Genomic DNA, 13742 nt, shown 5'->3' with positions numbered 1-13742 from the left:
CTTGGCTGAAATGTGACCGCCTCCGACTTGATAAAAAGGTGTTTTCCTCTGGGCACTTTGCCAGCGGAGCTTCCAGGAAAGCGGAGTGAACCTCTCCTTACAGGCCTGGGATTCCGAACTGCAGGCGATGGACAGTTTCAGAGCAGGACCTGGTAGGCCCTGAACTTCGGCAGGGTTCAGCCAGTGGGCCAACCAGTAGCCTCCTGTCTGGACTTGTCTAAGCAAAACGAAGTGCCCAGACCTGCTTGCCAAGGGAACAGGGCGAGGCCCTGGAGGGGGAGGAGCACCATGACTGGGGATCAAGGCTGCGGTGCCCCAGGCAGGGGGGAGCCCATCTGCTCCCCAGCTTTGTGCCTGCCTGGGCCCCTCCTCACAGGTGACATCAGAAACCACTAAGCCCCTGGGAGACCATCTGCCCTGCCTCTGCCGACCCTCTCCTCCGTGGAGAGCGAAACATCAGACCCAATGGCTTGGCTGTTTCTGGTGGGCAGTCACTCACCCAGCTGGGCCCTGAGGAGGGAGGGTAGGTGGTCACTTGGGGCCTCCTCTGGGACCCTGTACCACTTCGGGCTGCTGCGAAAGCCCGTCCCTTAAGAAGCCGCATTACCCTCCAGCCAGGGCAGGCAGTGTTGCGAGTGCAAACCTTACACCCGGGTGATGCCTGGCTCTCCCTTCCTAGGGGACCCTGCCTGCTCCCTGTCACTGGGGAGGGGTCAACAGGAAACTCTGGAGCCACAGGCTGAGTATGAATCCCAGCCCTGCCACATGTGACCCTGCATGACAAGTTACTTAGGCTCTCGGAACCTTTGTATCTGCATCTGCAAAGTGGGGCCCTAACATTGAGGTGGGAATGAGGAAGGCCTGGTGCCAAGTATGGCTGTCGGTCTCAGAGTGTGTCCTCTGGGTGAGGACACCTGCTCATTCCGCCCCCAGTGTGGCACACATCCTGCAAGTGGGGCGCACAGGGGACAGAGCCTTACCCAGCCCCTCCCCCCACCCCCAGGTCTCCTACCCCCCAACAGGGACGGGGAACTGGGACTCAGAGAAGACTCTTAACTTACTGCTCAGAGACAACACCAACCCCACCTCCTGCTGTGGTGATGCAAACACAAAACCTCCACATTGCAATCCCTCATCTTCCAAGGACACCAGTGCTCCAGGGAGGTCAATTATCACATGGGAGCCTTTACAGCTCTCAACTTAGAGATGCTCACCCACTGCCCAGGGGCCGAAAATCCGTGCTGGTGTTGGTTCAAGAGGCCCAGTGAGCCCTGTGGTGGCAGCAGCTAACTCTCAGATGGACAGTGATTTACAGGCCACCCCTCCTGGGCCAAGTGGGGGTGTGTGTGGCGGGGTGGTCAGTGGCCTAAGGAGCAAATAGGGGCTAGGGCCAAGTGTGGGGGGGGTGGTTCATTCCAAAACTGCCCCCCCCCGCCCCTTTCCAGGAGGATGTGGGAAGGTCTATCCCAGAGGCAGGCCATGCAGAGTCCAGCCCTGAGGGGTGGCTGCTGCAGATGGGGACCAGGCATCTGGCTGGAGGTACAGGACTGGGCTGGGGGTTGTGGGGCAGGTGACACAGGCAGGCCTCACTCTAGAAAAGCCTAGATTTCCATCAGGAGGTGAAGGAGAGTCCTATGACCTCAGAGAAGTGGGCAGTATGGCACCACCAGAACTCTGGTTTTGGCTGCAGGATCCTTTCCGACAACCCAAGCTCACAGGGACCCCAACGAGCCAGGGGTGATGGGTATGAGTCACGGCAGTGGGGCTGCTGACCTGTCTGGCTTTCTGGGCTTGTGCAGCTGCTGCCCCAGGCCCTGCTGAGGACTTTGGAGGGAGGTCCTGGGGGCGTGCCTACTGTAGGGAGGATGACTGGTCAGCCAGCCCCCTAGCTACCCACCCAACCTTCCGGTCCTCTAGCTGATTCCCCACCTCAAGAGGTCCGAGAGGGGTTCAGAGGTCAGCGGATATTCTCACATGCACTCAGTGCTGTTGGCTGGAGGGCAAGGGTACAACCAGCCCACCCAGCCTCTACTGGTACAGGTGCCAGGGAATCAAATGCCTGGACCTGAAGGCAGTGGAAGGACAGTCAGGAGGAGCTCACCATTCACAGAACTTGTACCAGGATACAAGCCACCTCTCGGGAAGAAAGAGCCCAAAGATGTGAACAGGTTAGAGGCCGGGAGGAAATCTCAGTGGCCAGTAGCCACACAAAAGGAGGCCTGTCTCACCCCCGAGAGATCTCAGCATACCATCTCATGGCTGCTGGCTTGGTAGAAATGGCAACACCTAACAGGTCAAATGATGGGGACCTCAGGCATGGCTGGGGTGGGGATGGGTGGCTAGTGGAGCCCATCTGGATAGTGCTGGCCACGTCCGGCAGAGCCAAGGATGGACTCTCCCCACCCCTCGATCTGCTCCAAGCGACATGTTGGGAGGATGGGCAAGTCTGGTTACTGTCACCTGTCTGTGAAACATGCCTCCCGTCTGGTCTCAGAACAAAGCACAGGAAAAAAAAGGGATATGTCTAGACAATCCCAGCAGTCAATAAATTAAATATGCACATCATGGACCAACACGGATAGGTCTCAACAACAAGGTTGAGTGAAGGGAACAAGGTCCACAAGGCCAGGTACAGCCTGACGCAGGGTCTAGAAAGTGTGCAACAGCTAACAGTGCTACGTGCTGTTTAAGGGATGCATGTGTCTGCAGTGAGGGAAGGTATAAAAAAGGGTACAGGGGAAACAGGAGATGTGGGCGGTGGGGTGGGGGTGGCAAGGAGGGGCAGAGGTACTAGCAGCATGGACCACAGCGATCACTGAGTGAATGGGAGCCCACCACTCCACTCCTGGCCATGTCTGTGGGTGGGTGACCTTGGCCCCAAGCCAGGGCAGACGGGGGCCCTGGGAGGGGAAAGGACTACCACGTGCCTAGGTTTCTGGGGGGCGGGGAGGGGAAAGAACTAGGCCACCTGGCATTTCTTCCCCCACCCCCCACCACTGAGTTCTCAGTTGGGTCTCCAGGGTTCTCAGAGGGAAAGATGGGCTGTTGCCAACACAGACCAGACACCAGGACTGACTTGCACTGGTACCCACAGGCCAAGATTACAATGACATCTGGGCTGCTGGCCAGGTAGGCAAGGACTTTTGGATAAGGCCTTTTTGTCAAGTGGGCACAGGCAGGAGTACCCAATGCTACAGCCTGGGGTGAGCAGGAGACCCCCTTGGCCGAAGCATGGCACATCCCTGGTCACCATGTTGGAAGGCCATTGATACATCCCTGGTAACTGCCCAGACGCCAGCTGCTGTCAGGGAAATGCCTTGCTGACCCCTGAGCTGAACAATTCAGAGTGACTGGCTCTGAAGGGCTTGTCCCTGTTCCCAGAGAAAGGGGTGCATTGTAGCCTCTTGTGCAAAAAGAATCCCCAGCAATAGGCGTACTTCCAAGTACCAACCTGAGAGGCAGGCACTGCCAGTGCGCCCATGTTACAGGTGGGAAAACCAAGGTGGAAGTCAGAGCTTGCAGTTGCTAGAATCACTATTCAACCCAGCAGGTATGCTCCAAGCCTGGGCGCCCACCCTTGCTCTGCTGCCACTCCTTCTGCGGACCTGGGTTCCCTGGCCCTGAGGCAGGGCCTGGCCGCCTGCTGCTCCTGCTCCCTCACTGCGCTCGCTGGGCGGCCCATGGAGGATCGCTAACTTTTCTTGTTGTGGAGGGCAGAAGCTGATGGAACTAAACAGCACTCCCTCCACCCCCGCTAGTGGCCAGGACATCCTTATGGAGTCCTACCACTGCTCCACAAGGCAGGCCAAGAAGATGATGCTCCCAGTCCCATGGTCTCCAGGTAGGAGCAGAGCTGGATCCCTGGGCTAGTGACTCAGGAACTCCAATGTCCACCACGGTGCATCAGGGCGAGCGTGACTTGTGTGGGGGGACCTGGCCTGCAGAGACAGGGGTCCCAGGTCCTGCCTGTGACCAACTGGGGCCAGTCTCCCACAGCTACTGACTCCCTTTGATTCCACAGCTTCATAAACAATTAACTCCAGGGTTTTCATCTCTCTAGGTACTATCTTTCCAGACAATTAGTGATTTGCTCTGATCCCCCGTCCCTACCCCCTGGGCCTTTACATTCCCCATTTAAACAGAAAAATGGATTAAGAAGATGCGGTTCATATACACAATCGAATGCAACTCAGCCATAAGAAAGAATGAAATAACAGCATTTGCAGCAACATGGAAACAACTAGATATTCTCACACGAAGTGAAATTAAGTCAGAAGGAGAAAGACAAACACTATAGGATTTCACTTCTATCTGGAATCTATCTACAGAGAACAGAATCAGACTCATGGACATGGAGAACAGACTTGCGACTGCCAAGGGAGAAGGGGAGGGACTGGGATGAACTGGGAGTTTGGGGTTAGTAGATATAAACAAACTATTGCGTTTAGAGCGGATAAACAATGAGGTGCTGCTGTACAGCACAGGGAACTATATCCAATCTCCTGGTACAGACCACGATGGAAAATAATATAAGAAACGGAATGTATATATATGTATGACTGAGTCACTCTGCTGTATAGCAGAAATTAGCACAACATTGTAAATCAGCTATGTGTTAATTAAAAAAAAATTATAAAAGACAAAAAAAACCCCAAACCCCCAAACTGAGGTGCTCACAGACTGCCGGACACTTGCAGGCTGCCCCAGCCCCACCCCCTTCCCTTACATTGCTGTGGGAAGCTGCCTACAGCCTGATGGCAGAGGACGTGGATCCCACTCCCAGCAGTGAGACCCATGCTCATTCCTGGATTGCAGAATTATACGGGGTTATGAGTGGCCATGGCTCCAACAAGACTCAGACACAATCTGGGGCTGGAAGGCCCTCAGTCACAGGAGATCATGGGCAACAGGCCACGGGTTCCAGTACAGAACCAAATGACAAGTTCTCTATCCCATTTTAGAGGTGGGGAAACAGGCTCAGATGGCTGTTTCCTCTGTGGCCATGAGACCCCCTGGCTGCAGATACAAGGTGAGAGGCTGCCTGGGGGCTCCCCTCTCCTGCTCTGGTTCCCAGTTGGGCTTCTTGGGGCCTAGAGTTGTGGCCTGGGCTTCCCAGAAGGAACCCTAGTGCCGAGTCCCCACACGCCTCTGTCCTGCCCCGGGGTCTCAGAGCCCCTGTGAACTCCTTGCGGGATGTGGGGTGCAGCAAGCCCCGCAGGCAGCCCTTGGAGTCCAGGCCCCGGACCCAGGATGCTGGGTGGAGTGAGCGAACAGACGCACAGCCAGGGTGGGGATGGGGCCCTGGAGGGCTGCGTATCCTTAGCCAAACTCCTGGCAACCCCAGAGCTGGTTGGGAGCCTGACCAGGGCCGTCGGTGGCTGTGGGCGAGTAGGGCAGCCCACATTTCTGCTGGTTTCTGCTCCCCATTAAGGGAAACAGGCCTGGGACCCACCCCAGGCTGGGGTAGGGTGTGTGTGGTACCTCGAGACTAGACAGCCTCCTCCCTCGGCCCAGCCTGATGACCCTGATGTCTCCTGTCCACCTGGGAGCCGCATTAATGCTCTGGTATATGGGTACGTCCACATGATGCTTTTCCAAAACAACAGGCCCTGTAAGCTGGGGACCTGGGACAATGCCACACCAGGAAGGAGACATTTTACCCACAGAGAAACAGAAACTGGGCCACAAATCCTATAGCCAGAAAGTGACAGGCCTGCCTTTGGGGACGGATTGTACACTGGCACCTGGGTCTCTGGGAGGGTGCGTCCCCACTGCCCTCCTTTGTCACCATTTGTCTGTGTGACTGGCTGTGGCTCCAGGGCACTGCTTCCTGCCTATACTCCTAGTGATCCTGCAAAACCCCACGTGGAAGCGCCTCCTCCAAGTCCCTCAGATAGCCCTGCTGTCACCACTCACGTGCCTGCCTATTTTTGTGGCTGGAGCAGCATCTCAACCCCTGGGGCCCCTGCCAAGCATAGGACCTTCTTTCTGCATAATGTCCCTCCCTCAAAAAAAAAAAAAACAAAAAAAAACCCAAAAAACCATAAACACCTCAAACCAAACAGCAAAAAGTGCAATAGGAAGAGAAAGAGCCAGCTGAGTTCTGGGAATGCCAGGAGTAAGGCTGTTGAGAGATGGAGACCCTGCAAACACACCTCTCCACCTTCGAGTGCTGGCCAGTGAGGCAGAGTAAGGCTGCCGGCAGAGATGGCTGGCAATGAGACACCTCCACGTGGCTAGAAACCACTGTGAGAGTGGGACATTCAGAAACCATCCGGTCAGGAGCCCTTGCCCCTTCCCATCCTGCCTCCTCTCTGCAGACCTGCTGAATGGCATCTGGCCTGAATTCCACAACCCTTCTAGCAAGGCTAGCGGCTGCAGGCCCAGGACTATCCAAGAAGGACCCCATCCCTCGGGGGAGGTGATGGGAGCCACTGGCCTTGCTGCAGAGCCAGGAGGACATGGCCTCATTCCTGTCTTGCTACTGCATCATGAGGGCTGCCTGATGTTCTGCTGTAAACCCACCACCCAGGTCTGTGTGTGAAAAGACCTGCCTCCACCCAGGGTCTCAGGTACCCGTGTTGAGCCCAACCTGATGGCTGGCTTTGGTTCTCGCCTGCCAGTCCTCCCAGCTGGGGGTACTGACGGAACAGACAGACATCAGGATGGCAGCTCCCTAACTTTTCTGAGCCTTGACTTCCTTGTAGGGAAAACGGGGACAATTGTCACATTTGCTTTGCGGGGGTGGGGGGGACCAAAGGAGACGACCCATTCCAAGAGCTGCCCCCCGCCCCCCCGTCTGCACCCTTCCCTCTGCAGACCCTGGCTCCTCATCACCTCTCTTTCAGCCCCAGATGGCAGAGAACTGCACCCTCGCACTAAGCAGGGGTCACAGGCAGACATCTGTGACCAGATGGGCAGACATGTGGGGTGGCTGGGCACAGCCAAAGTGATGGGCCACCCAAGGGTGCCACTCGTCACACGGGACTTCATAAACCACAGATAGAGACAGTCCGCTCACATGTGACAGCAAACCCTTTAAACCCAATATTTAACACAAACACTCAAAGACCACGCCTGACTACAGAGTCAGGGGAAGACTTTCTGAAAAGTAACTTAACATTTACATGGAGAGCATTTAAACATTCAGACCAGTCTCAACAAAGAAATGCCACTCCTAGGAATTTCTGAAGGAAATCAGGGCTATGCCAAATGTTTGATGTACAAGGATGTCCACTGTGGCCTTAGGTACAGAAGCAGAAATGGGAAAGCTGCATATTCAACGACAGAGGAGAACTGACTATGGTGCACCCAGGGGTGCGTCACCTGCAGCCACCCAATTATTAATGTTTCATGACATGGAGAAGCATCTGCAGAGAGTTTACATGATGGCTTCAATTACAATAAAAAGAAAACCTGGAGTTTCCTAGTGGCCCAGCAGTGAAGGATCAGGGATTGTCATTGCTGTGGTGTGGTTCAATCCATGCCCTGGAAACTTTTGCATGCCTTGGACACAGCCAAAAAACTAAAAATAAATAAGTAAAATTTTTTAAGAAGAAAATGTATGTGTAAAGAATGTGGTGACTTTCCTTTTTCATACTTTTCTCCCAATTCTCTCCACAATCACTACTTTATAACAATAACGAAAAAAAGGAGCAGAGAATGTAAAAGAAAAAGGCGCGGGGTCCTTTGAGGATGACAAGGCCAGGCCCCCACTGACTGCCTGTCACTTTCCAAGGGTGGCAGCCAAACCTCTCAGTCCAGCCACTGAGAAAGAAACCCTGGCTTCACTGGCCCCCAGGTCCCGGGGCTGGGAGCTACACCCACCGGGAAGGCCCTCTGACCCCCGGGAACAGACAAGTCCAGCCCACTCGGCACCACCCTCGTGTTTACAAGGGAAGTGCCCAGGGAACAGAAAGCCCTGGTCTTGCCAGTTCTATGGTGCTTTAAAGACAACATGAGCTGTGGAGCCTGATGATTTCACAAGCCAGGGTGTCACTGAAAGGGGCTGCCCAAAAGTCATTTGAAAGTTTTGTCTTTTTTTTTTTTTTTTTAAGAGCTGCACCTGTGGCATATGGAAGTTCCCAGGTTAGCGGTCTAACAGCCACAGCAACGTGGGATCTGAGCCACATCTGTAACCTACACCACACCTCGTGGCAACGCTGGATCCTTTAACCCACTGAGTGACGCCAGGTGGCGAACCCCTGTCCTCATGGACGTTAGTCAGGTTTGTTACTGCTGAGCCACAATGGGAACTCCGAAAGTTTGTCTTATTAGGCATCTGCTTACCAGGAAGAATTTTTGTTGTTTTTGTTTTTAAAGAAGATCGCTCTAAACTTCTTGACCTTAGATTCCTTTCATTTCAACCCAGGATCTCTCTGCATGATTCAGGCCATGGTGTCACCACAACCATGTCCCTCAGGTGGCCGGGCCCTGTTCATTGGTCCCCGTAACCAGCTCTGGGTAAGACCTGCCCCCACTGCAGGCAAATGCAGCGTCTGTCCCTTGATTGCATGTAAAATTGTGCTTGCAAGGGCAAGGTGGAAATTGTTGAGTGCCCCAGAAATGCTCCTATCTAACTAGGATGGGCCCAGTGAGAAACCCCCAAGGTTTTCTGGGACCAGCAAGTGAATGTTCTCAGTGGTGCCACATGTCAGCAGCACCCGTTCTGCCTCCGGCCAGTGTCAATATGCTGTGGACATGCCAGGATAGCAGCTGCAGAGTGGCCAGGGGCACCTAAGGCAACAGGCACTGCCAGGGAAGGCTTCCTGGAGGAAGGGGCAGCAGAGCAGAGGCTGAAGAGGGAGGAGGAGCCAGCAGAGCAGTGGTAGGTGAGGAGGGTGTACTGGGCAGAGGACAGCACCAGAGGGCACTTTGCGAAGGTGGAGGGAGGAGGGAGGATGTGACTAGAGCGAGGCTGCAGGACCTGAGAAGGCACATGCCAATGATGCCAGGGCTCCTCCTCCTGCAAGGAAGCACAGCCTCTGCTGGGTAACAATATGATGCTGGGAGCTACCAGGGGCTCCTGCTGCAGAGAGGACCCCATGAGGGGGGCCCAGAAGCCATGCTTGGGGCCCAGATGACCTCTGCGGCTCCAAATGAAGCCTCCATGATTATAGGGACATTTCTAGGGCAATCCAGGCAAGACCTTGACTGTGTCTCATCTCCTTCAGGCCGATGGACAAGGAAGGAGGAACGTTGTGATCCTTAGAAGCAACAGCTCAACCCTATGGGGTGACGTGGGAGCAGGGGGTGCTGAGGCACTCTAACCAAAGAGGCCCCTGGCAACAGTTAGTCCCCTGCCTGCTGCCATGGACAGCCACACCTCTCTGAGGCCCATCCTTGCAGGGGGCCATACAAGTACTCCTGGCAGATGCCAGCAGGTATGGCAGCTCCCTTGGCAGACACAGGATGAATGAGTGACCTGCCAATGCTTTGCTCACACACCTGTTCCTTTTTTCCAAGCCTGAAAGCACCAACAGATGCCAGAAGTTCCACACCACATTCCAGCAAGGTGCTGGAAACCCGTCAGTCTCTGTTTGTCACCTTGACGCATGCCCAGCCCAGAACCACCTGGGCTCACGCTGCGTGGCACAGAGGTACGGGAGCTGTGAAAACCCTTACTTTTCTGTGTGCAAGGTCCCAGAGCACTGCAAACTTTGGCACAGAGAGCCTGGAGAGGCACGGTGGGGATTCTAGAAGCAGGGAGGCATTTGTCCTACACACACCAGGTGCCTGATCCTAGGGACCAGAAAGGAGGAAGAGAGCACCCTGTCACCCCTCAGTTTGCCAGCCAGGTGGTCACTCTGCCACCACAGGGCCATGGGGAGGAGGCTGAGTGTGACATCTGAGACTTCTGACACCAGGCATCCCATGGAGGCTGGGCACTGCCTCCGTTCCTCTGGGTGCTGGGTCCTGGGCCAATGGGGAGTTGCAACCTGACCCCCCAGACCAGGAGAGCACTCAGCAGATGAACCTCATGCATTGGGCTTGTAAATTAAATGCACAAAGCCAAGGTTACCCCCCTCCTCTCCAGGAGGCTCTTTAAAGACGCAATCTACCTAGCGCCGCGGGGGACAGAATGGAAGGGGGGAGCATGACATGGCAGGACAGCAAGGCTGTCACCTGCCTGGTAACACAACCCACTCCCCAAGCAGACGGCAGAGGGCAGGCCACAGGAGGACCCTGGAAACCCCTCCTCCGTGGTCGGCATGCTGCTGAGCTCAGCAACTTCCCAGCGGGCGGGCAGGTCGGCGGCCCACCACAGCAGGAGGCAGCTGGCCTCAGCTGACCACGCACGGAGTCTTCCATTCCTGCTCCACATGCCCACCTGGAGGAAGGAGTGCTGACCTCCCTTGTGCAGCACTTGGTGGCCCCCTTCTGTGGGGTGGCTGGGCCTCTTGTTCTGGTGGACAAACTCTGGAAAACGGAGGCCAGGGTCCTTCATCCTGGTGACCCAGAGGGAAAAACAGCCTCAAGAAGTGGGGCCGCAGGACAAGTGTCCTGGTCGCAAACTAGAGCCCAGGACTGCTTGGCAAGCTTGACTTGGGTCTCCAGTAGTCCTGGAATGAGGTCTGCACACTGTCCCCTCCAGGGCTCTGGAGGGGCCAGTGTGGCTGCCAGCCCCCAGGTCCAACCTGGTCTGGCACAGAGTGGTTGGACTCTGGGGAGTAGCGGGGTGAGGGTGGGTGGCTACCAGCCCCCAGGTCCAACCTGGTCTGGCACAGAGTGTTGGACTCTGGGGAGTAGTGGGGTGAGGGTTGGTACAAGGCCAGGAAAGTACATCTACGTGGTGCAGCCCAAATGCTGGGCAGGAAGCAAGGCTTCAAGGGCCTAGATGGGCAGACTGAGAACCGACATAGCCTTAAGGGACCAAAACATTACCCCTCAGGCTGGGAGCTGCTGCTAGTGGGGGGGACAGCCAAGGGAAAGTGGTGAGCCACACCCTCCCCCCAGCTCTAGGGCCCCAGTGGCTGACAGTCTGGGAAAGACCATGAGGGAAGGACTGAAGGCTGAGCAAGGACAGTTCCAAGCTGGCTGGATACCAAACCTTCATTCTCCAAATGGACCAAGATCTGCACCTGCAAGCTAGGAAAGCTGAGGAACACAGCTCCCCAATGGCCAGGCTGGCCGAGAGAGAACTCGGTCTTAAGACAAATGTGGAAGAGAAACAAAAGGCAGGCAAGAAGACCTTCCTCCTGGCCCTTCCCAGCCCCAACGTCCTGGGGAAAAGACCCCATAGGGCACCATCACAAACAGAAGAAAAAGAACCCCAACTTTAACCCTTGGAAATCCAGTATCCTGGGGAGAGAGGAGGGTCTTTCTGCATACAAAGTGCTTCCCAAAAGAGCTCCCCGCCCCCCAGATCAATCTTCACAGCAGTGGGGGCCCCCAGCGAAGGCGTCTGGCTGCACAGGTGCCCCTGGCCAGCTCAGCTCCCCACAGCCTGCTGCTGGCCTGCTTCTGCTCCTCTTTGCCCTCGTTTTGGCCCACCTCTTAGGGGCAGGCAGTCCTGCCTCCTCCCCGCCCCCAGCCCCAGGTGACACTAGGGCCTTTGTTCTACCTGCCACTTGGGCAAGGCTGAGCCAACCCCCTCCTCTGGCAGCTCCTCCCCAGCCCTCTCAAGATAGACTGGCTGGGGGGGGGGCGTGGAAGGGGGGCGCTTCACTTCTCTCACTTCCGATGTGGACTGGAGCGGAACAGTGAGGGTGGCACACCAGGTGGCCTTCACACACAGAGGAACGCGTGTTCCCATCCGAGGATAGGCCAGCCTGGACTGCCAGCGCGGTCTTGGGGCGGGGGCCCCGGGAAGCCCGGGCGCTGTGCAGCTCTGCGAGCGGTGGGGAAAAGTAAAGAGGCACGGAGGAGGAGGTGAGAGCGGAATCAGAGCGCAGGGACCACAACGGGCCGCAGCAGACCAACTGGGGCACCTCGAGGTCAGGAAGGGGTCCAGAGGGGCTGCGGCGAATGGGGGCCCCCGAGAGGGCAGGAGAGAGGGGCACGGTGGGAAGGGCCGGCCCAGGACCGCCCGGCGGGGGTCCGGGCCCGGCCGCCAGCTGGCACTCCGCCGCCCTGGCCCGACGGCGGGATCGGTGGCAGGCGCTCACCTGGGCGTGCGCAGCGCGGCGGGGTCGCGGCGGTCCAGCACGCCGGGCACGCAGTTGGTGAGCTCGGTCCAGTCGGCGTGCAGTCCGCAGCTCCAGCCCGTGGAGAAGCGGGAGAAGAGCCAGGTCTCGCGGCGGTTGGGCCGGTAGCAGGTGCACTTCTTCTGGCCGGGCCGGCAGTCGCAGGGCACCTCGAGGCGCACGTTCTGCACGAGGTGACGGCCGAAGGTGGTGCCGCCCGTTTTCTGGATGTGCAAGAAGACTATCACGTCGTCGCCCTTCATGTCGAAGTGCAGCGAGCGCTCCAGCTCGCGCACCGGGAAGTAGTACTTCTTCTCGTAGTGCGGGTCGGGCGTGGGGAAGAGGTCCAGGTCGTCGGGCGGCGCGCGGCCGCCGGGCGCGCCCAGGCTCAGCCCCGGGCCCGCGTACTGGTAGAGGATGAGCATGAAGCACGCCGAGCCCGCCACGACCAGCACGAACTTGCTGGCGCGCTCAACCATGGTCCTGCTGCCAGCGCGCCGCCGCCGCATGTGTCACCATTGCCGGCAGCCCGGGCGCGGGGCGCGGGGCCTGGAGGGCGGGGGGCGCGGGAGCAGTTGCCTCTGCCGCCGCCGCCCGCGCTCCGGCCCGGCCCGGCTACTCGGCGCCCAGGCCGCCCGCAGCGGCGCGGGCCGCGGCCCTGCGTGGCGCCATGGCTGTTCTCCACCCGGCCCCCGATCCCCAGTCCGACCCCAGTTTGGCTCCGGCTCGGCTCCGGCCCGGCCCCGGCCCGCGCCCCCCGCGGCCCCGCGCCGGCCACTCCGCTCCGCGCCGCGCCGCGCCGAGAACGCTCTGCGCCGCCCAGCGCGCCGCCGCGTCTCCGCAGTCCGCCGCCGCCCCGCCCCTGCCCGCCCCCGGCCCGCCCCCGCCGCTCCTCTTGCCGTCGCCGCCCGCGCGAACCTGGGCCCCGCCCCCAGAGCTCAGAGCTGCAGGCCGGCACCCAGCTTCCGCGACGCGGGTCTCCGGCCTCGGCTAGGCAGCTCCGAGGCGGGCAGCGGGGTCTGTCTTTCCGTTCACAGAGGCGTGGAGAACGGCTGGGGAAACGTGTAGCGGGCGCGCACTGACCTTCTGGGCTGGAGGGGGCCCCGTGGCGGCCGGTGCTTTGGGGCCTGGGTCCCTGTCCCTGCTTCAGTGGAGGGAAAACCTTGACTTTGCACACTGGATGTTCTGAAGTTCCAAAAGCGGGGGGGGGGGGGGGGAATAGATTTGATGGGATGTGAGGCTGGGGGAGCGGTCTAGGAGAAAAAGGGACGGTAGGGGGCCTGGGTCTAAGGGCAGTGGTCAGACTCTCTTCCCCCTCCCCCCACCGTGGCTGTGGGACAATGACCCAGAGGCCCTCTTGGAGAGATGCCGAAGGGTCCGCGGAAGCTTTGGGAGCTTTATGCAGTCCCTCATTCTTTCAAAGGGCTTTTAACCAATGTGCATTTTTTCCCTCCAGGTTTATTCAGATCCCAAGGAAGAAGTTAGAAAAAGTTGAGCCAATATTTAAAATTGTGAGGGTCCACAAGAACACCCCAACCTCTGGCTTTGGAAGGTGGGTCAGTGGATCTGGCGCCCTGTCCCGTCCGCTTTGGGACCGAATGTCCCTGTCTGCTTTAG

At 57.9% G+C, this 13742-nt stretch overlaps 1 protein-coding gene across 1 annotated transcript in view; it reads right to left on the bottom strand.

Moving 5' to 3' along the window:
• Positions 1-12908, bottom strand: part of HS6ST1 (heparan sulfate 6-O-sulfotransferase 1) — a 42333-nt gene extending 29425 nt beyond the window's left edge. Inside the window, exon 1 of the mRNA XM_003133399.6 lies at positions 12108-12908. Coding sequence (XP_003133447.4) covers positions 12108-12634 — 527 coding nt within the window. The 5' untranslated portion in view covers positions 12635-12908. The remainder of the gene's footprint in view (positions 1-12107) is intronic.

The sequence above is a fragment of the Sus scrofa genome, chromosome 15 (assembly GCF_000003025.6).
Source record: "Sus scrofa isolate TJ Tabasco breed Duroc chromosome 15, Sscrofa11.1, whole genome shotgun sequence".
Taxonomy (NCBI): domain Eukaryota; kingdom Metazoa; phylum Chordata; class Mammalia; order Artiodactyla; family Suidae; genus Sus; species Sus scrofa.
The sequence above is the reverse complement of the archived record's forward strand: the minus strand, read 5'-3'. Positions and strand labels throughout refer to the sequence as shown.